At 38.5% G+C, this 22596-nt stretch overlaps 4 protein-coding genes across 5 annotated transcripts in view; all 4 read left to right on the forward strand.

The window, feature by feature from the left end:
* LOC146454314 (putative skeletal organic matrix protein 5) overlaps nt 1-22596 on the forward strand; it is an 82651-nt gene that overhangs the window by 12107 nt on the left and 47948 nt on the right. The gene's annotated exons all lie outside the window — the stretch shown is intronic.
* Nucleotides 2794-4715, forward strand: LOC146454315 (putative skeletal organic matrix protein 5). Its single transcript, XM_085095593.1, has 3 exons — nt 2794-2824; nt 3902-4028; nt 4104-4715. The coding sequence occupies exons 2-3, from the start codon at nt 3966-3968 to the stop codon at nt 4620-4622; spliced, it is 582 nt and encodes a 193-aa protein (XP_084951719.1). The 5' UTR covers nt 2794-2824; nt 3902-3965; the 3' UTR covers nt 4623-4715.
* Nucleotides 10721-22596, forward strand: part of LOC146454316 (putative skeletal organic matrix protein 5) — a 102713-nt gene continuing 90837 nt past the window's right edge. Inside the window, exons 1-7 of the mRNA XM_085095630.1 lie at nt 10721-10755; nt 11975-12085; nt 12612-12683; nt 13436-13524; nt 13629-13663; nt 14642-14768; nt 14863-15465. Coding sequence (XP_084951756.1) covers nt 11998-12085; nt 12612-12683; nt 13436-13524; nt 13629-13663; nt 14642-14768; nt 14863-15384 — 933 coding nt within the window. The 5' untranslated portion in view covers nt 10721-10755; nt 11975-11997 and the 3' untranslated portion in view covers nt 15385-15465. Of the gene's footprint in view, nt 10756-11974; nt 12086-12611; nt 12684-13435; nt 13525-13628; nt 13664-14641; nt 14769-14862 lie in introns of the transcript that reaches the window.
* On the forward strand, nt 19672-21584 carry LOC146454317 (uncharacterized). The gene is made up of 3 exons (XM_085095670.1): nt 19672-19882; nt 20189-20379; nt 20443-21584. The coding sequence occupies exons 1-3, from the start codon at nt 19672-19674 to the stop codon at nt 21196-21198; spliced, it is 1158 nt and encodes a 385-aa protein (XP_084951796.1). The 3' UTR covers nt 21199-21584.

Genomic DNA, 22596 nt, shown 5'->3' on the forward strand with positions numbered 1-22596 from the left:
GTAAGTGGATTCTTTTCCCTCTTACCATTACAAGCTAGCTCAGTTTTCAATTTTATGTCTTCAAACGGTTTATTTTTTTCAGTTTTGCTCAATTACGATAAAAGATGGGAAGTATATTTAGGATTTTAAGGGCGCTAAGCAACATTGATCTCCTGTTTTGTGCATAAACTTAATTACAGCTTCAAAAACACTGATACCGGTTTTTTAACAGGAGACAGCAAAGTTTTAATGAATATTTTGTCTGCTTTGCTTGTACTTGTGGAAGGGAGACTTTTAGAGTATAACGACAGCTCAATTGAGTTTGTAAGGTAATTTTGTGACTTGCTGATTGAAAGTTTTGAAAGTACTTTGTTGAATAGACGAGGATTAAATCTATTTCAGCCAAATGTTCTCTTATTAAAATGATTTCATCCTTTAAAAAAAGATGTCATTTTTTTCATTCTGTCCACGCGTAAAGGTTTTCAGAAAATATATAAGCCAAATTAAGAAAAGTTTTACTTTAATTACCCACTACAATTATTAAAGATTTTTAATTAGGGCCGTTCCTTATGTGTACCATAGCTTAAGTTTGTCTCAGCATATTTTTTTTTGTTACTAAAATTGGAAAATAATCAATTACAAAATGTTTGTGAGATTTGATCATTTGAGGATCGGTTCACTTGCCGTACACAACTCAGAGAAATTAAGGTAAGATCTAAAATAGTGATCTGCTAGATTAACAATGTTACATTGTACCTCATGTCTAAGGTTTCTGTGATCAGCATCTTCGTCTAATTATCTAGTTCATACGGTGTTAATACCATTAACAAGAATTGGAGTACTGCATTTAACCTTGCTTACGCCAAGCGACAAAATAGGACTCGCATTATTTTGGGTGTAACTCAAGTCGACGATTCAAACGTCGGAATATCTAGTGGCACGTGACGCACTTATAATTAAGGGCGGTGCCTTGTAATAAGGAAGTATTTTTGCGCGGCTTATGACTATGTGGGAAAGGTGGATCTTAGCAAGTGCAATGAAGTCCAAAAAGAAAATTAGGGGTAGCCACGAATCTTTGTAGAGATAATTAAGCAACAATTATTCTAAAAAGCAGTAAAATACAAAGCAATGTATTGCGTTTTTTCTTTTCCAAATGAAGCTTTATTATCTCTGTATGGTTACTCTGAATTTTCTTTTTGGATACCAAAAGCACTTGCGAAGTACCGGCATTCCCTGAATAGTTTTAAACCGGGCAAAAATATCCCTGACTGAATGACTGACTGACTGACTGACTGACTGACTGACTGACTGACTGACTGACTGACTCACTGACTGACTGACTGACTGACTGAAGAAGTAATGTTAAAAAGGGCTCAGAGGTGAGGGTTGTTAGGGTTGATACAAATCTGAATTCTAATATTTGATCTGATTTGTTTTCTGTCCAGGGACTGTATTTTCACCATTTAATATGAAGACTGCGTTTGTTTTCCTGACTATTCTGATTATAAGCGCGCTTTCTGTTGAAGCGGGCAAAAAACAGAAATGCCGTTGCAAGGGTAAGTGACACCCTCATTTTTATTATTTGAAATTGAAGAAAACCACGGTTGTTGCGAAGCGTCAGGCTCATATCGAATAGAAATTTGCTGTCGATAAACAAAAGTTAAGATTGCATTGTAAAGACTACAACTGACGTGGATATTGTGCGTGTAAAGGAGTTGTATGGCGATTAGAATAGAGCAGAGATGTTGAAATCCTTTTCTCAATTGTCACTCCTGTTAGAACGTGGGATATGCAACAAAAACACCATGTAAATGTAAACGGCGCGGTGTGTGGGTTACAAAGAAGAATACTCAAAAGGCATCCTCTTTGTGGAGAAGCGGGGCTCATGAACAAGTACAATTGTTTTGACTGTTTCCCTTAAGAGCGTCTTTCGGATGCTTAAATTATATTTAGACTGACAATCGTGGAGCATTGAAAACTTTCTCTGTTTTCACGTCATGTTCTCTTCTTGTGGTGAGTATTTCAAATAGATCACACGTTTGAGTTTGGTCTTCAGGCTGTCTGTTTTATTCTCTTAGACAACAAGGCTAAAATTGCGGCCTTGGAGGAGAAATGGACACAACAGGAAGGTAATTTATCTTTGGTATTCAGGCGCAAGCTAATGTTGATTGAAAATAATTATCATGGCACGTGAAACCGTTCTTATGATACGTTCTCTCGCTATGGGTAGGGAAAAAATTAACAATTAATAGGCTATTTCCGAGTTGCTTTGAACCTCGTTGTCAAAGCGAGGCCAAGTGCAAAGTTTTTATTATAAAAATTAGTTTTCGTTCATATGCAAACAAAACTAATTTTCATATGGAAAGATTTGCACTTAGCCTCGCTTTCATAATGAGGTTCACAGCAACTCGGAAATGGCCTATTGCTTCAAATCATGTGTGTGTCAAATTGAATTCAGACTTCAAACTGGTTTATAAGACAAATATTGACTTAGCTGCATTTGAGACTCGTATATTTGTATACTTGTACTAGAATCTAATAAGGTATCTATTACCGCATGTAGACAATCTAATGCTTTGAATACCCCTTTAATATTCTTTAATCTCTCCACCGTTTGCTTTTAGCGGAAATAGAGGCGTTGAAAACGACTGTGAAAAAACCTTACTGCACTGGTTAACGAAACTTGCCCATGCAAGGCCCCGAAGGTATATTGAACTCGGTTTGATTATTTGTCCGCGCAGCTTGAGTGTTTTCAATCTTTGCTTTTCAAGTTTTCATTGCAGGTTTCTTTTTTGTTTCTTTTTGTTCAGGCTTCTTCTTGCCAGGAACTGTACAAGAAAGATCCGTAAGTTGACACAATTGACAATTCTTGTTATTGGAAGGGAGTACTACGCTTTTACATTTATGTCTGACCCTTATTTATCAACCCCTTTTTTTTAAAACGTATTAATTGATCAATCACTAATCGCTGGTTTTAAGATTTCTTATAACTAGGTCTCTTGCCAACACATCATGTCGTTTAAGGCCATGACGGATCACACCTCGATTTTCAGAAACGTCCGGTTTTCATATTGTACAACAAATCTAGATCGCTTTATAGTCAGTTACGAAACAATACCGAAAATTCATATCCACACAACGGTGGGTTTTTTATGTGTGCTCGAATTTGGGATAATTTTTCAGGCATTAAACTCTGTGAAGTGACGTAGACGAAAGACAACAATTTTTTATACACAGTTTTAGTGTCAATTGTTGTCTTGTTTTCAATGTTAGAAATTCTTCTCCTTTCCATTTTGTGGCAGTCTGTAAACGAAAAGTTTAATATTGAACGTCAGATTAAACCATACAAAGCACGTAAGTTCAAGGACATAAATTGGTGTAAATAGCAGATTGAACCGGTTCCAACCAGACCTCGACGTTGATTCACGTAATTAGACCCAAGCGCGGGTAAACGCGTACAAGCATGTTGCTTTTGGCAAAAAGAGGGGAAACTTCTTTTGGGGCAATAACGAAATGTACTGAAGCAAAAATGCCAGTTGGAAAAAGCTCTTAGTTGGATTCGAATTCAGGTCAGATTATTAAGCGATCTTTCTTTTTGGTGGTCAGTTAGTTAAAAAATCTTATGTCTTGCACCTGACGATATTTACTGGCCGTTTTGTCGTGTGAAAAAAAGCAGTCTTAGAAGGCAAGCTTACGGTTCTAATTACGGATTCGAAGCAGTTACATTTAACAGGTGTCATAAGGAGGAAAGTGGGACTACAAGCAAGTCACGAACTTTTTGAATAACCTTTTACAATGCTGATTAACAAAGTGGTAGAAATTATTTCAAGCAACCAAGGAGTAAACGTTTGTAAAAGAGACACAGTTCGGATTTGAATCTCAATTGAATACATCCTTTTGCGTTAATTTCTTTATTTTTCAGGTCGCTGCAGAGTAAAGTGTACAAGCTGCTGATTGATTCACAAGAGATTCCTGTTTACTGTCACATGGGAAACTTTGGATGTGGAGATGGAGGGTGGACGCCGGCTATGAAGATTGATGGAAAAAAGGTACCCCTTTGTCACTTAGTTCAATCTCGGTTATTCCCCGATTTGGTGTCATTTTTAATCTACCTTTAATTTCAGCCATCCTTCCATTACGACGCAAGCCTTTGGAGCAATAAGGCTTCCTTCAACCTTGCAGGAGGGGAGAGTGGGTTTGACCAAGAAGAAACGAAGTTGCCGACCTACTGGAGCACATCCTTCTCCAAGATCTGCCTCGGTATGAAGATTGGTGAGCAGATCAACTATATTGTCATCAACAAGCAGGCCAGCTCCCTCCACTCACTGATCGCTGACGGCCAGCATCGTATCACTTCACTGGGTCGTGACACGTGGAAGAGTCTGATTGGTGCACAAGCCTCCTTGCAGCCCAAGTGTAGCAAGGAAGGGTTCAACGTTCTTAGTGGTGACATTCCCTATTCCAAAGCCAGAATCGGTATCCTTGGTAACCAGGAAGACAACTGCGACACCTGTGACTCGAGAATCGGGTTTGGTACAGGAGGAAAACACGACGACTCCAACACGTGTGGCAACAAAGCTTCACACGGAGCAGATAATGGGGACAAAAACATCAAGACCATGGGGTACATCTTGGTGCAGTGAGGGATGGAACTTGCAACAAGCTGAAGGTGACAGCCTGAAAAACAACAAGGGTTAATTAGGGGCTTAAAACAGTGGGGATCAGGCTTGTTTAAAGCTGAGAGAAAATAAAGATTGTTTAGAATTTCAAAAAAGTTGGGTTTCTTTGGTTTTGTTGTTGTTGTTGTCCATCACATAATTTCCATCACATATCGAGTTACGGATGCGCTTGCGAAGTTTTGGCATCCGGCTCAAGAAACTACGGTTGCTCTCATGTTTCTTAGTGCTCTCCAAACTTCTCGAGTGCATCCATTACATGATACACGCAGACTAAGCATGAACCAATTCTTAAGAACAGTTGTGGTCGACTTGTACCGAAGTTGAGGCATACTCAGAGCCAACTAGATCTCCTTAGCCATTGAGCTTTTGTGAGTATTCATTTACTTTCCAGACCAAAATTTGACTTGCTACATGATTTTATTCGGTTGCGGCCTTCTTCTCAAACCAAAATCAAAATTTCAATTTTGTCAACTGAAAATTTTTGACTCAGAGGAAAATAATTTTTTTTATAAACTGGAAAAGGTCTTTTTGGAAACGGCTTGAAGGACGTCTCGGCTACTCCGCACTTCCCTTGCGTTCCATTCTGAACGTTTCAGTTCAACATTCGTTTGAATTCAGCTGAATAGACGAAAATTGAAAAACTTTCCTCAGTCGTCTAGACTAAGTAAAGCCAGTGTTGTCCATTTGAACGAGATGACAACTTAAATTGAAGAAATACAGCCTGCGCAATCCTGTTTCTAGAATTAACCATTTCTGGCAGTCACATCACTGTCGATCTTCCATTTATACATTTCAAGAGATGAAAAATCGTTAGGGGGTATCCTTTCCTGACCTACGTTTTTCCTCACGTCTTTCCTCAGCTGCTTTGTAGCTCTTTTGTTGTATAGATTAACTACGAACACAGACCAGCTTTTCATATCTGGCTCATTTTTTCTTAATTTTACGCCGAGGAAAGACGTAAGGAAAAACGTAGGTCAGGAAAGGATACCCCCTAACGATTTTTCATCTCTTGAAATGTATAAATGGAAGATCGACAGTGATGTGACTGCCAGAAATGGTTAATCATAGAAACAGGATTGCGCAGGCTGTATTTCTTCAAGTTAGGTTGTCATCTCGTTCGAATGGATAACACTGGCTTTACTTAGTCTAGACGACTGAGGAAAGTTTTTCAATTTTCGTCTATTCAGCTGAATTCAAACGAATGTTGAACTGAAACGTTCAGAATGGAACGCAAGGGAAGTGCAGAGTAGCCGAGACGTCTTTCAAGCCGTTTCCAAAAAGACCTTTTCCAGTTTATAAAAAAAAATTATTTTCCTCGGAGTCAAAAATTTTCAGTTGACAAAATTGAAATTTTGATTTTGGTTTTGAGAAGAAGGCCGCAACCGAATACAATCATGTAGCAAGTCAAATTTTGGTCTGGAAAGTAACTGATTACTCACAAAATTTGTAATACTTCAGTTCGTTCATAAACAAAAATGAGTACAACCCTCACTTGCTAAGTTTTCAAATTTTAAAAATTGCAAAAGGTTTGGTTTGCAGTTTTCTTCAATTACGATAAAGATCGCTGCTATATTTAGGATTTTAAGGGCGCTAAACAACACTGATCTCATGATTTGTGCATAACTGAATTACAGCTTCAAAACTGATACCGGGTGTTTAACAGGAAACAGTAAAGGTTTAGTGAATATTTTGTCCGCCTTGGGAGTTTGTAATTGTGGAAGTGAGATTCTCAGTTGGCCGTCTCTAAGAGTATAACAACAGCTTAATTGAATTTGTAAGGTAATGTTGTGACTTGCTGTCTGAAAGACCTTTGTTGAATAGACGAGGATTAAATCTATTTCAGCCAAATGTTCTCTTATTAAAATGATTTCTTCTTAAAAAAAAAAAAATAAAAAAAAAAAAAACCAACTTCGTCTTCTTCTTTCTGTCCACGCGGAAAGGTTTTCAGGAAATATCTAAGCCAAACTAAGAAAAGTTCTGCTTTTAAATTACCCACTACAATTATTGTAGATTTTAATTAGAACCGTTCCTTATGTGTCCATAGCTTTAATTTGTCTCAGCAAAAATTTTTTTGTTATTAAAATTGAAAAATAATCAATTACAAAATGTTTGTGATATTTGATCATTTGAGGATTGGTTCCCTTGCCGTACACAACTCAGAGAAATTAATGTAAGATCTAAGACAGTGATCTGCTAGATTAATAATGTTACATTGTACCTCATGTCTAAGGTTTCTGTGATCAGCATCTTCGTATAAGTATCTAGTTCATACAGTGTCAATACCATTAATTAGAATTGCAGTACGGGATTTAACGTTGCTCATGCCAAGCGACAAAATAGGACTCGCATTATTTCGGTGTAACTCGAGTCGTCGATCTCGCATTACGGGTCGTCCACAGCAAGCATCACGCCGATTCAAACGCCTTCTAATAAGGAAGTATTTTTGCGCGGTTCATGACTATGCAAAAAAGTAGATCTGAGCAAGTGCTATGAAATCCAAAAAGAGTGATGATCCGGCATTATCGCGATTCTCTATTATTGTGTAAGTGTCTATGGTATTTGTCTTGACCCAGCAAAAAATTTTTAACTAGTTTTTGAGGTTTGGCTGCGAGCACTCCGCAATTACGTATTGGTTCCCTATTCGTTATTTTGAGTAATGAATTATTGTCATTATTCAGTCATTTTCTTGGTCGTAGTGTTGTTTAGACAAGAATGATTAAGCCGCAGGAGATCTGGTAGTTTAATTACCAACAATTTAACCAAGGGATTCTCTTAAGGCAAAGCGTAGATACCCAAGACGTGTTCATCTGAGGATCGTTTTCTATTCAGAAAACAATTGGAAATTTGAGGTAAGTTCTGATACACAGAAGATCTGCTGGATCTAGTGCTTTTTCTTTTTCGCTCACATGACTTATCGTTTCTGGTAGCTTCGTATTTCTGGTTCATGCTCCAAGTTTAATTAGTTATTAAACGTGCGGCGTCCATCATTCGGCTTGCTCACGCTAAGCAATAGAATACAACGCTACCTAAACGCACTGGTCACAGTATTTCTGACATTGAAGTGCGGGGTACACTTTTATGGAATGGGACAAACATCAAACTTAGGCAGCGTGAAATGAATATCATTTTTAACTGGAAACTGTTCAGCTGAAAGGTCTCAAACTTAATTTAAGCTTCATTTGAACTATTACATTTACAGTTTAGTTCCACACTAAAGAAGGGTTTGTATACCCGAACTGTCTGTGGTATTTTTTTAAGCATTTCTGACTCTTTTCAATATTTATTATAAATACAACCTAAATTGCTGCGGCGTTAACGTTTGCGAACTTTGTACTTGCTTTATGAACGTCCGTTAACAACCTCAAGACAAACCGGTTGAATTATAGTCAACCGGTTATTGTCACTAATTAAAGTGGTGTACAACTTATAAAACAAAACTAAAAATTGGCGCATGGAAACAGCTCTCCAAAAGTACTTATTATTTTTGAACATTTGGTCGTGAGGTGTTTGCAAACAAATTATTGGTCCATGTTTTTGCCAAAAATATGCGATCGGGTGGAACTGATCCAGATCTAGGAAAGCGAGGGCACCGTGTAATGTCAATCGGTTTGTTATAGACAAATGGAAATGTCTCTAAACGGATGCGGGTGAGAGAACACAAAAGCTATACTGACATTCAATTATAATAACACATGCAACTAAATCTTCGAACACTTTTCCCTATATAACTATCCGCATAATCGGAGTTACAAACTGGGCAAAATAATTTGGTGGATAAAGGATGACTAGAGAAATTATTTTAACAAGAGTAGATAACCCAATTTGCGAGACCAGTCAGTAGTTTTAGGAATATTTACAACTTTAATGTTTGAGGTTTTCTAGTGATAAAGGACCACTGTCCGCTAAACTATAGAATTTAACTTTAGGGTTGAAAGATAACTCTAACTATAGGCAAAAAGGATAACACTTTTCTAAACTGTAGAATATATAGGAGATTACTCTACTCTCGTAACTCTAAGGCGCGATGTTTTTGTGAAAGACCGATTTACTCATCACCAAACGGTTCATTTGGGTCAATATCTGTTTGAAATGCATTGATTGCCTGATAAAGTCGGATTTAATTCTGAGGAAATACTAGCGTTTTCTTTGGTGTTTTATTACCTGAAGCTTGTTTAAAATAAGTTACGTGGAAAATTAATCCCTTTTGTTTTTGAAGTGAAGAAATATGTCGTCAAGCTGAAGAGAACAAAAGGAGGCCCATTAGTACCTTCAGAAAAGCTGAAAGCAGTTCCTTTTTAAAATGTGGGAAAAAAGTCATCTGTTCCTTGAAATTTTCCGCTGACTTAAGATTTCTGCTAGAGAATACAAACAGATCAACCTGTGTTACTGAGTGTACACACATATCGCTTTTAAGATCCTAAAGCGATCTTGGGAAAAAGAAGACGGCTGCTGAAAGTACTTTCTGAAATATTCTCGTTGGGTATCCACATCTTGCGTAACTCGGGTTACTTTTTGAATGTTGTGGTTGACTTGCAAGTTGAGGCATACTCGATCAGAGGAAGAACTATATCTGCCTAGCCATTGAGCTTTTGTGAGTATTCGATTACTTTCCAGACCAAAATTTGACTTGCTACATGTATTCGGTTTCGGCCTTCCTCTCAAACCAAAACCCAAACTTCAATTTGGTCAACTGGAAATTTTTGACTCCGAGGCAAATATATATATTTTTTATAAACAAAGATCTTTTTGGAACCGGCTTGAAATACGTCCCGACTACTCAGTACTTCCGTTGCGTTCCATTCTGAACATTTCAGTTCAAATTCGTTTGAATTCAGCTGAATAGACGAAAATTGAAAAAACCTTACTACTCAGTCGTCTAGCCAATGTCCATTCGAACAAGATTTCAACCTAACTTGAAGAAACACAGCCTGTGTATTCCTGTTTCCTGAGAATTAAAACAATTCTTGGCCGTCACGTCATTGTCGATAAGAGATAAAAAATAGTATCCTTTCCTTACCTACAATTTTTCTTACGTCTTTCCTCAGGTGATTTGTAGCTCTTTTTTGTATAAATTAACTAGAAAACAGAGCAGCTTTTTATATATGGCTCATTTTTTCTTAATTTAATTTTCATTGCAATCTTATTACGAGAAAGAGGCCAACGAGAATTAATCATCGGTTCATAACGAAAAAAACAAAAAGCTTTTCAACAAACCATTTATCCCACAATTCTATAAAGCGGAAACTTGCTAACACTTACCGGAGAACTCTAAAACCTTTTTAAGGCATGATGGAGAACAGAGCAACTGGCATTCCCAGTATTCAACCCCTTGGCTGTTTGCAGTTCAAATCGGCAATGACAACATTTTTGTGCTTTACTATAAATCTATTTCTTGTTCATTTACGTTCGTTTACCGATCGTTTACGCGAAGGACTTATCTCATGATTTGTAATACTTCAGTTCGTTCATCCACAAAAGTCAATGCAAACCTCGCTTGCTAAGTTTTCAAATTTTGAAAATTACAAACGGTTTTATTTTTTTAGTTTTCCTCAATTACGATAAAGATCAGGGCTTTGTTTAGAATTTTCAGGGTGCTAAACAACACTGATCTCTTGATTTTTACATAAACTGAATAACAGGAAATAATAAAGTTTTAATGGATATTTTGTCCGCCTGGGGAGTTTGTAATTGTGGAAGGTAGACTCTCAGTTGGCCGTCTCTAAGAGTATAACAGCAGCTTAATTGAATTTGTAAGGTAATGTTGAACATCGTTGAACAGACGAGGATTAAATCTATTTCAGCCAAATGTTCTCTTATTAAAATGATTTCTTCTTTAAAAAAGATGTCGTCTTCTTTTTTCTGTCCGCGCGGAAAGGTTTTCAGGAAATATTTAAGTAAAATTAGTTCTGCTTTTATTACCAACTACAATTATTGTGATTTTCATTACCACCGTGCCTCATGTGTCCATAGCTTTAATTTGTCTCAGGAAAAAATGTTTTTGTTATTAAAATTGAAAAATAATCAATTACAAAATGTTTGTGATATTTGATCATTTGAGGATCGGTTCCCTTGCCGTACACAACTCAGAGAAATTAAGGTAAGATCTAAAATAGTGGTCTGCTAGATTAATAATGTTACATTGTACCTTGTGTCTAAGGTTTCTGTGATCAGCATCTTCGTATAATTATCCAGTTCACACAGTGTCAACACCATTAATTAGAATTGCAGTACCACATTTAACTTTGCTCATGCCAAGCGACAAAATAGGATTCGCATTGTTTCGGTGTAACTCAGTCAAGTCAAGTCGTCGATCTTGCATTACAGGTCATCCACACCAAGCATCACGCCGATTCAAACGTCGAAATATCTAGCGGCGCGCGACACACTTAAGGGGGATGCCTTTTAATAAGGAATTGATTTTTGCGCAGTTTATGACTATGTGCGAAAAGTAGATCTTAGCAAGTGCTATGAAATCCAAAAGAAAATTGGGGGAACGATTATTCTAAAAAGTAGTAAAATACGAACAAAGTATGGCGGTTTTCTTTTTAACTGATGCTTTGTTATCTCTGAAAAATGCATGGTTACTCCCAATTTTCTTTTCAGATACCAAACGCACTTGCGATGTTCTGCTTTCCCTGAATAGTTTTTAAATCGCGCAAAAATATCCCTGTATTAATTAGTAGCCACTACCACAGTATTAAACAAGATGCGCAGAACGTATGCCCAGTAACAATAGTAGATTCCCACGTAGACGTTCTTTGGCTCGTCACGTCACCCACTCCTCCTGCAGGGATAAGGGATACTCCTTCTCTAAACTGTACGAATAAGGAATAACTCACCTTTAAACTGTTGGGATAAGGGACTGACTGTCTGATTGACTGACTGACTGACTGACTGACTGACTGACTGAATGAAAAATGAATGAATGAATGAATGAATGAATGAATGAATGAATGAATGAATGAATGAATGAATGAATTTTGAATGAATGAATGGATGAATGGATTTTATGATTGAACGATTGAATGAATGAACGAACGAAAGAACGAATGAATGAATGAATGGATAAATGAATGAGTGACTGAATAGAATGAATGAATGAATGAATGAATGAATGAATGAATGAATGAATGGATGAATGAATGAATGAATGAATGAATAAATGAATGAATGAATGAATGAATGAATGAATGAATGAATGAATGAATGAATGAATGACTGATAAAGAAATGTTAAAATGACTCAGAGGTGAAGGTTGTTAGGGTTGATTCAAATCTGAATTCTAATATTTGATCTGATGACTGTTTTTTGTCCAGGTGCTGTGATTTCATCATTTACTATGAAGACTGCGTTTGTTTTCCTGACTCTTCTGATTATAAGCGCGCTTTCAGTTGAAGCGGGTAAAAAAAAGAAATGCCGTTGCAACGGTAAGTGATACCCTCATTTTTATTATATAAAATTGAAGAAAATCGCGGTTGTTGCAAAGCGTCAGGCTCATATCGAATAGAAATTTGCTGTCGATAAACGAAAGTTAAGATTTTATTGGAAAGACTCAACTAACATGGATATTGTGCGTGTAAGGGAGTTGTATGGCCATTAGAATAGCACAGAGATGTTGAAACCCTTGTCCCTTCTCTTCTCACTCCTGTTAGAGCGTATGGTATGCAACCAAAATACCATCTTAATGTAAAAGGGCGTGGGGTGTGGGGTACAAAAAGAAATCCTCAAAAGTCATCTTCTTTGCGGAGAAGCGGAACTCATCAACAAGTAAAACAATTTTGACTTTTTCTCTAAGAGCGTCTTACGGATGCTCAAATTACATTTAGACTAACAATCGTGGAGCATGGAAACTTTCTCTATTTTTACGTCATGTTCTCTTCTTGTAACAAGTATTTCAAATAGATCACGGGTTTAAGTTTGGTCTTCAGGCTGTTTTTTCTTTTATTCTCGTAGACAACAAGGCTAAAATTGCAACTTTGGAAGAAGAAATGTCTGCTCAGAAGAAGAAATATATACAACAGGAGGGTAATTTATTCTTTGGTATTCACGCAGGCGCAAGCTAAATGTTGATTGAAAATAATTATCTTGGCACATGAAACCTTTCTTATGATACATTCTCTTGCTATGGGTAGGGAAAATTAACAATTAATTGTTTCAAATCACATGCGTGTGTCAAATTGAATTCAGACTATCTCTTTTACTTTCTCGGAAATCAATGCGGAGACAGCAGAGAAATTGTCTGAAGAGGAAGGTAATTTATTTTCCGACGAACATAATTTATGAAAAGGAGGAAATATATTTCCAACAAAACTGGTTTATAAGACAAATATTGACATAGCTGCACTTGAGACTCGTATATTTGCATAATCGTACTAGAATCTAAAAAGGTATGAAAACTTTAAAAACTGCAAAAGCCGTGAACGAAGATCCTGCTTGCTTGTACGTTGGATCTCACAGGAGATCTAATCAGCCAAACTTGAAAAATAGAGGATGAGAAGTCCAAAGACTACTGCATAGCTGACACAACGTGATATATTTTCAAACAATATTTCGGCTGGCCAAACAAGCCTTCTTCAGGTTTAGATGTAACATCTAAACCTGACAGAAGGCTGGTTTTGCCAGCCGAAATATTGTTTTAAAATATATTACGTTGTGTCAGCTTTGCAGTAGTCTTTGGACTTCTCATCGTCTGAAAAGGTATCTATTACCGCATGTAGACAATCTAATGCTTTGAATGCCCTTTAACATGCTTTAATCTCTCCACCGTTTGCTTTCAGCGGAAATAGAGGCGTTGAAAACGACTGTGGAAAACCTTACTGCACTGGTTAACGAAACTTGCCCATGCAAGCCAACGACACCCCCGATGGTATACTGAGCTCGGTTTGATTATTTGTCCGCAGCTTGAGTTTTTTCAATCTTTGCTTTTCAAGTTTTCAATGCATGTTTTTTTTTTTGTTTCTTTCCGTTCAGGCCTCTTCTTGTCAGGAACTAAAGGGAAGAGATCCGTGAGTTGACACAATTGTTAGTTCTTGTTATTGAAAATAAGTAACAATTGAAGGCGTGCATGCCGCTTCTTCGTTTTTCCATCCTAACGGATCGGACCTGCCATGCTCTTATATTCATGTCAGATCTACCTTTTATTAAAATAATAACAATTGATAACCACTTATTGCTGGCCTTAAAATCTATTATAACAAGGTCTCCTACGAACAAGTTTTGTAATTTTTTGCAATTAGTTGTATATATAGATTGCATGTAGAGTGTATGAGTATCTTAATATTTAAAACTTTATTTGTAAATAATTGCGTAATTCATCCTTTTGGCTGCGAGGTATTTTAATAAACTATCTATCATCAATCAAGTAATACAGTTGGGTCCTGTTGGATTACATCTTGTTTTTTTATTTCAGAAACGTTCGGTTTTCAGGCCTTTAATTGTCCATTAAATTACAACGAATCTAGATCGCTTTACAGTCTGGTACGAAACAATACCGAAAATCATATCCATATTCACCTAACGGTAGCGTTTTTTTATGAGTTCTCCAATTTGCTACAAGTCCTTGTGCATGAAACAATTCCTCGTTGAGGTCTAATATAAGAAAGACAACAGTTTGTTAAAGACAGTTGAGCGTCAATTGTTGCCTTGTTTTCAATAATAGCAACTCTTCTCCTTTTTCTCAGTTTTGTAGTAGTTTGTTAACAAAAGTTTAAGACTGAGCGACAGATTAAACCAATACTAAGATAACTAATCCGTTCAAGCACATAAATTGTTGTAAATAGCCGATTGAAGTTCCAACCATACCTCGACTTTGCTACAAGAATTCGACGCCAATCTACGGAATAAACTAATTGGGTTTGGTCAAGAGAGGATGAGCTCATTCTCTCTCGGTTTGGCTTACAGAGCAATAACAGAGCAAACTGAAACACAAAGCCAGTTGAAAACAGAATTCAAGTCAGATTTTTAAGCGTTCCTCCTTTTTGCAGGCTCGCTGTGAGTGGTGCGTACACACTGTTGGTTAATTCACAAGAGATTCTTGTTTACTGCCACATGGGAATCAAAGGATGCGGAGATGGAGGGTGGACGACGGCCATGAAGATTGATGGCAAAAAGGTACACCTCTTGCTATTATGCCTCCTCCCCTCCCCCTCGAAACTCGGCTTTTTGGCAATAAAAGATAATTTCTTTTCTCTTTCCTTAATTGCAGAGGACCTTCCATTACGATTCAGACTACTGGGGTAACAAAGTATCCTACAGTGATGTAGGAGGGGAGACCGGATTTGATGAAAAAGAAACCAAATTGCCAACCTACTGGAGCACGCAATTCTCCAAGATCTGCCTCGGTATGAAAGTCAATGGGCAAGACAGGTTTATTGCGATAAACAAGCAGTCCAGTTCGTTGTATTCACTGATCGCTGACGGGCAACACCGCGCCACCTCACTGAGTCGCGACATGTGGAAGGGTTTGATCGGTGAACAAGCCTCGATGCAGGTCAACTGTAATCGACAAGGGTTTAACGCTAAAGTTGAAAGTAATCCTGGTGGTCCAAGAGCAAGAATCGGATACGTTGCTAACAACGAAAACAACTGCGATACCTGTGACTCCAGAATCGGTTTTGGTACTGGAGGAGCCCATGACGACTCCAACACGTGTGGAAACGAGGCTAAATATGGAGGAGATAATGGAGACAAGCATATCAAAGCCATGGGGTACATCCTGGTGCAGTGAATGCTAAAGCTCTCAGCAAAAGCTGAAGATACCACCAAGTGTTAATTAGTGTAATTAATTGGTTTAGGGATTGGGACTAGTAAGGGCTTTCAATTGTAAGACAGAGATGAAATAAACACTTGCGTACAAGGTCAAAACGGTTTCGTTTTTTAATGGTTTTTGTCGTTGTCGCATGCTGGAGTGAGATGCCACCTAAAGTCCTAATAGAGTACCCGAGCTAAAAGCGGAGTAAAATTCTCAAATATCATTTGAAGTAGAAGGATTCAAACCTTAAGAGCAATTCTCCAGGAATGTGAAGCAAAGTTGGAAATGAAAATTTTTAACCCCCCTTCATTTTTTAGTGTGGAGGTAAGTTACCTGGAGGGATGAAATAAAACAGCCATATTTGGATCGGCAGGTGCGTCGTTGCCATGGAAACCACACTTGATCACGTCGGCCTGAGGTCTATGTTTTGACCGAAAAATTCACTCTCAAATAGCAAAAATAAACGAGTCTGGTTCTCAAGGACATGTGAACCAATTCAAATGAAATTCATACAGATGGTAGAACCTTTCTCCCAGTTTATAAAATTTGCCGTTAGAGTATTTTGGGTTCTATAATTAAGAAGACAATGTTCGTATTACTATGTTGCCTGTCAGCCATTTTGACAAGAAGGAAAAACAAGCACAACCATATTCGTTATTTCTCCGAAACTACTCTTTCCACATAAACCAAATTAGCAGCAGAGCTTACATAGATATTGAAGTTTAGAAAAATTATAAAATCTATTTGGGGAAAATTATATTCTGGCCATGGGTGTTGAAGACATCCGAGGCAAGTTGCAAAAAATTGCAAAATTGGAAATGTTGAGGTCTCCAGTATTTGGTTCAAACAGGCTTTAGATAGAGAATATCAGCTTCAGAGGTTTTTTCATTCATCTTATCTGTTATCTACATTTGATTGATTAGGTTTGGCTAACGAATTTGATGAAATATAAATTAAAACAAAGCCTACCTTGAAACTTTTGGGAATTTCTTCAGGATGCCTTTGTCGTATAGCATGGGTCTCTCCTCAGTTCGCTCGCTCCATTTTCTTGACCAAATCTTGCACAGACTCTAGCGGAAAAGGACAAATCTAACTGGCTAGACTCGCCGAACATCTACTTTTAGACCAAAGATGATGATGCATTGACCCGAATAAAGAACAGTCGAACAGATCAAACACAGTCCTGTTTCGAGTTTCGAAATAATTCATCAATACAATCCATCCAGGAAGTTAAATAGATGCTTCAAGATCACAGCTGAGCAAATGCATGTCTGCGACGATTCTGAATAAAGTCTTTGGTTAAATCGAGCCGTAAATTCCGTGGTGCATGGTTGAGAAGCGAAGAAATCGTTATTTACGACCTGTTTACGACCAAACGTATATAGACCGGAAATGCGAGTAGCATTAAACTGCTGACCGGATGTAGTTTTAAATGCGATATACGCGCTTTTTGTTTGTTTGTTTTTGTAGCTTCGGCTAATTGTCGCAATGGCATTATCTCTTCTTTAGATATTTTTGGTACAATATATCATTGATAGGGGGATAAAAGAACGACTTTTGATCAGCTTTTATGACTGTTTTACAGTGGTGAATAAAGAGGACAAAATCAAAGCGCTTCACTGGTCGTTTTACGCAACCACATATGCCCCCCATGTTTCCTGGGTTTGTTTGTTTGTTTGTTCGTGTGTTTGTTTGTTTTAATTCATTGCTTAGTGGATGGTAAGGATGGCCTGCATGTAAGATACGTCGCTTCAGAGCGTACACATTAGAAGTTACGAAGTAGGAATTTTCTGACCCACCTCTCCTCCAGAAATAAATAAGTCCTCTGCAAGCCGATAAATTTTCACATTCAGTACCTAATACCTGCCCAAATTTTGGCATTCTTTCTCTTTATTTATTTATTTTTAGCTGTTGTTTTTTTTTGTGGGGGGAGGGGTGACGGGACGTAAATTTGTGTCGTCGATCAAAAACACTGTAAGGGAAATTTGCATATCGTCGTGCGAAGGAAAATATCCTGGTCGGGACAATGGAAAGTTGGTCTCTTTCAAATCCCAAAAGGGTCGTTTCGGTTTGTGAGTGCAGTGGAAACATTATAAAACTCATTCAATGTCAAAGGGATATTTCCAGGCACGTGCAAGCCTACGGACTTAGTATAAACCGTGATGAAATCAGCGACGAAATGGATCTTAATCTTTGCCGTGCAGGTATATAAATGTAACATTTCACGCGCGATTTTTTCATTCTCTTGACACGAATAGTTTATCATAACTGAATTTGTGATTGCATTTTCACAAAGGACTCACAATCTAAAGAGCACTCTTTTTTTTGGGGGGGGGGGGGGGGGTGCGGCTAATATAATCATGCGTTCAATTTTCACCCAAGCTTCAGTTCAGCTTCATTTCCTTTCTTTTTGTTTTCATTCGGTTATTCTGTTTTTCTTTTGTCTGTTTGTTTTTTTTTTTTGGCTTTCTTCACCACTGCCATTGTGAAACAACCCCATTACAAGAGGATATCATTACACATACATCCGGTCTTACATCCCATTACATTTTGTTACATCCGGTCAGCAGTCGTGCTTCTTGGACTTCCGGTCTTTGTGTCAGTTTATTTACCATTCTTGGCTTGTCGACTATCGCAATATCTGACTCGATTTTAGCCAAAGACGTTACTTTGGATTGTTCAAAGGCATGCATTTGCTTTGTACATCGATCTCGACACATTTGCTTTACTTCCTGGCTCAATAATATTGATGAATTTAGGTGTTCGACGGCAGAAATCGCAAGCATTACGACCATGTTTTGGACTTTGTCAACTATTCTTTGTCAAGTGTATGCGGGCTACATATCATCATCCCTGGTCTGAAACACAGCAAACTGGATATTCGATGGGAGTAACTGTTAGTCTGCGCTAGATTTGGTCAAAAAGACGGAACGTGCGAAAGAGAGACACTGGAGAGAACCACGGGACGAAAGCATCCTGAAGAAATTCCCAAAACCCTCAAGGTAGGTTTTGTATCAATTTATATTTCATCAAATTTGTTGGCCAAAACCTTATTTACTAAATGTAGGTAGCAGACAAGATGATAAAAGATACTTTTGAAGCTGATTTTCTCTCTCTAAAGCCTGTTTGAGCTAAATACTAGAGCTCTCAAAATTACCAATGTTGCAATTTTTTGCTATTTGTCCCAGGTGTCTTCAGCACCAATGGCCAGAATATAGTTTTCTCCAAATTGATTTTATGATATTTAGAGACGTCAATATCTATGTAATCTCTGCTGCTAATTTGGTTTATGTGGAAAGAGTACTTTCGGAGAAATAACGAATATCGTTGTGCTTGTTTTTCCTGCTTGTCTAAATGGCTGAAGGGAACATAGTAGGACGAGCATTTTCTTCTTGTTTATAAAACCCAAATTATTGTAACGGCAAATTTTATAAACTGGGAGAGTGATTCTACCATCTTTATGAATTTCAATTGAATTGGTTCACATGCACCCGAGAACCAGACTCGTTTACTTTTATTTTTTGAGAGTGGAACTTTTGCTCAAAACATGGTCCCAAGGCCGACGTCATACAGTGCGGTTACCATAGCAACGATACATCTGTCGATCCAAATATGGTTGTTTTTGTCTATCCCCCAAGGTAACCTACCTACACACAAAAATTGAAGAGGGGTTAAAATTTTTCATTTCCAGCTTTGCTTCACTTTCCTGGAGAATTGCTCTTAATAACAACAACAGGTAGTTAACTTGGTAACTGTCATCGCCATGGTCGGCCTTTAGAATTTCATCCATTAACTCCGAGGTTCAGGAGTTTACAGCAAAACAAAAACAAAAAAAAAAAAAAAAAAAAAAAACACTTTCATTTGAACAACCGCACTTGAGGATTTCATCCAAACAGCATTTTAAACAGTTCAACAAAAAGTAGTATTCATTAACTTTTATTTGAATCAGGTTCAGCTAGGACTTTTATGTGTAGACTGAAAAGTCGACAAGCATGATCAACAACCAACAACAACTTCCCTGCACGCATGATTAACAGGGCCCAGTTGTTCGAAAGCCTATTAACGCTAATCTCGACGATTAAAAGTTATTATAAAATAGCCAGGGTCAAGCAAGCACTGTGATTGGTCAAACTGAGTTCTGTATAACTCCACAATGCACGAAGCATACGTATGGTGCGTGCATTATAATTGTACATATACACGGAGCACACGTCAGATTTTTTGCCTGTGAAAATCTGAAAAATTCAGCGACAGACCGCCATTATGGCTGAGCAATTTCCCTCGTTTGACTGCGGTTTCGACTTTCTTAATGATATGGTAAACACTAACGTAAAAGGAGAGTCTGATAAGGCTGCCACTGCAGGAAAGAAACGCTTTGTCGAGGTGACCGAAACACAGAAAAACCAGCTCTTGTTGGAAGCCCAGGCTAAGGCCACGAAGAGCTCGACAAACTGGGGAGTAAAGGCTTTTAAAGGTAAAGAAATACAGTAATATATTTGTAAATGTAGTTCACATGAACACACATGTCTAACACTTGAAGAAAAACGATTTAATTGAACAATGTAAGACTTTTAAAACGCCGAACAAAGCTGTAAACATGTTAAAATGAAATCGCTTAATTAACGCGAATGTTACATTTATCTCCACAATCTTCATTGTTTACAACATTAAAAGTCATATTAAAGTCACTTTCCGGTAAAATCATACACCGAAACATTCGTAACATTACTTGTAAGGAATAAGTCTTAAACCTGAATCGAAATTTTACATTTTTTCTCAGAATGGAGTGCGCAAAAAGTTCCTGTACAGCCAGAACTGGAGGAAATGACTATCGAGCAACTCGACAGCAGCTTTGCGCAATTTTACGTTGAAGCTCGCAGCAAAAAAGGAGAAGAATACAGCAAGTCATCTCTAATTCCGTTCAGAAATGCAATAGAGCGTCATCTAAATAACCCACCTTATAACAGAAGTGTAAAGCTAAGTTCCGCTGTATTTAATAATTCTAACCGCATGTAATTAAATGCCAAAATTAAGAGTCTCAAGAAGCAAGGCAAGGAAAATGTCCAGCACAAAGAAGCCATTCCTGTTGCCGATTTGAAGAAATTAAAGGAAGGCCCAGTTTTGCGCCTGACAAATCCATGGTCTTTGCTGAGAAACGTGTGGTTCCATGTGGTTCTCTTCTGGTGCCGAAGAGGAAGAGAAGGGCAGCGAAACTTGAAACCATCAAGTTTTCAGTTTTCCGTGGATGAAGAAGGGAAGCGCTATATCACCATGTCCCACGATGAGTGGACCAAGAATCATCCCGGTGGGCTTCACGACACGGCGACCTTCGAGAAAACAGCTCGCATGTACGAGACCAACAGCGATACCGATGGTTATCGAGCTCTGAGGTTGTATCTGTCCAAGTTGAATCCAAAGTGCGAAGCTCTCTTTCAGCTCCCTAGACGCGACTGGACCGAAGCAAACGGCGCCGTGCAAACCATCTGGTACGAAAATCGTCCGCTCGGTGTTAACACTCTGGGCAGTATGATGAAAGAGATCAGCGAAAAGGCGGTACTGTCCACCGTCTACACAAATCATTGTGTTCGGGCAACAGCGATAACCTTGTGGTCAGAAGCCGGCTTGGCAGATCGGCACATTTGCCGCATTTCGGGCCACAGAAACCCGACCACTCTCCAACATTTCAATTCCCGGCCATCGTCAACTCAGCTCAGAAAGTGCAGTGATGTTCTGTCATCTGCTCTAACAGGATCCATTCAGACAACACAGAAGCAGCAGATGTCTTCCTAGCAATTTCAGTCCGTTTCTTCTCTACAACCAAGAGTAATGTCATCCGCAGTTGTAGAATCACACCGATCAACATCCTCCAACACCGCGGTAATTCACAGTGAAATGCTGGGTGGCATGTTCAATTCGTGCACTATAAATTCGGTTCAAATAAACTTGAATCTCCCTCAATCCACAAATAAGTGAAGTGTTTGAACTTTTGAAGAGAATCCTTAGCTAGCTTGTTGTTTAGCTTTTTCGAGAATTTTTCGCTTCAAATGATTCTCGTCACATGTGAACGATACAAAACGTTTTTCATTGGTTTTCTGTCAAATTTTGAACCAATAACATTGCGTCTGACGTGTAAGGAGAAACTTGATGTTGATTCAATAAAATTCGCACTTGTCTGAGGAGTTGCGATTGTTTATATTAGCCAATTTATAAGTATTATAAATTAAAGTTAATGTGACAACCATGAAGTTACGGCTTCAGGTTTTGATTACCGGTGATGTGATATGCTACCAAGACAGGACCTGTCAAATCCCAATGCCCAAAGGTCATTCCGGTCCTTGTGCAACATCCGGTTATCTTATTAGACCAATGGGGATCGAGGTGCTCACGTGAAATCAAATACCATGAATATACCATTGTTCATCGTGCCTTTCTGTATGAAACCTTCACACGTGTAGTTTTGTTCTACAAGTTCAGCTGTGTTTTACAAGTTCCACGTTCGGTTTACCAGTCCTACAGTTTTCAGTCCATAGTATTCTTGTTTTCTCTGCGATTTACCAGCGGTTTTATACGGTTCGACGATCTTTGGTCCGGATAACACACATAATGCCGCCTCGACGCTCTCGTTCCCGAACAGCCGCGGGAAGTCTCCAACTCCGAACTGCTGTTTTGCAAGCCCTCTCGCTCCCACAGCTCCGCGATATCTGCCAAACTAACGGTCTCCCCGTCACGGGCAACCGAAATGTTCTTACCGAGCGATTGAGGGACGCAGGTATTGCTTTAGAAGGCTCTGACGAGCGTGGCGAACAGAACAATCGGCGGAATAATCCTTCACCGATGGCGGTCCCACCCGCTTCGGAACGCCCCCAAAGTTTTACAAATGAACAAATGACAACCATAAAGCGCCTTGTTCAAGAAGCTGTCTCTGATGCGGCGACAGGAATCGCAAGTGAAGCTGCAAAAGCTGCGGTCAACGCTATGCGGGCCCAACAGAACTCACCATTTGCTCCAGCCGACGCCATCTTGCCAACACAACAACAACAACAAGTCCTCGGATCATCGCCTCTCTCGCAAGAAATCCAAGCGACATTGCCAGGACATTCACCGGGTACAGTGGACACCTCTTTACAAAATGGTGCGCCCTTCCAGGCCATCCCGTAAGCATACGTGAAGGAAATCCAGACCGGTGAG

This window comes from Pavona decussata, unplaced genomic scaffold (assembly GCF_977016875.1).
Source record: "Pavona decussata unplaced genomic scaffold, jaPavDecu1.1 SCAFFOLD_303, whole genome shotgun sequence".
Lineage (NCBI taxonomy): Eukaryota > Metazoa > Cnidaria > Anthozoa > Scleractinia > Agariciidae > Pavona > Pavona decussata.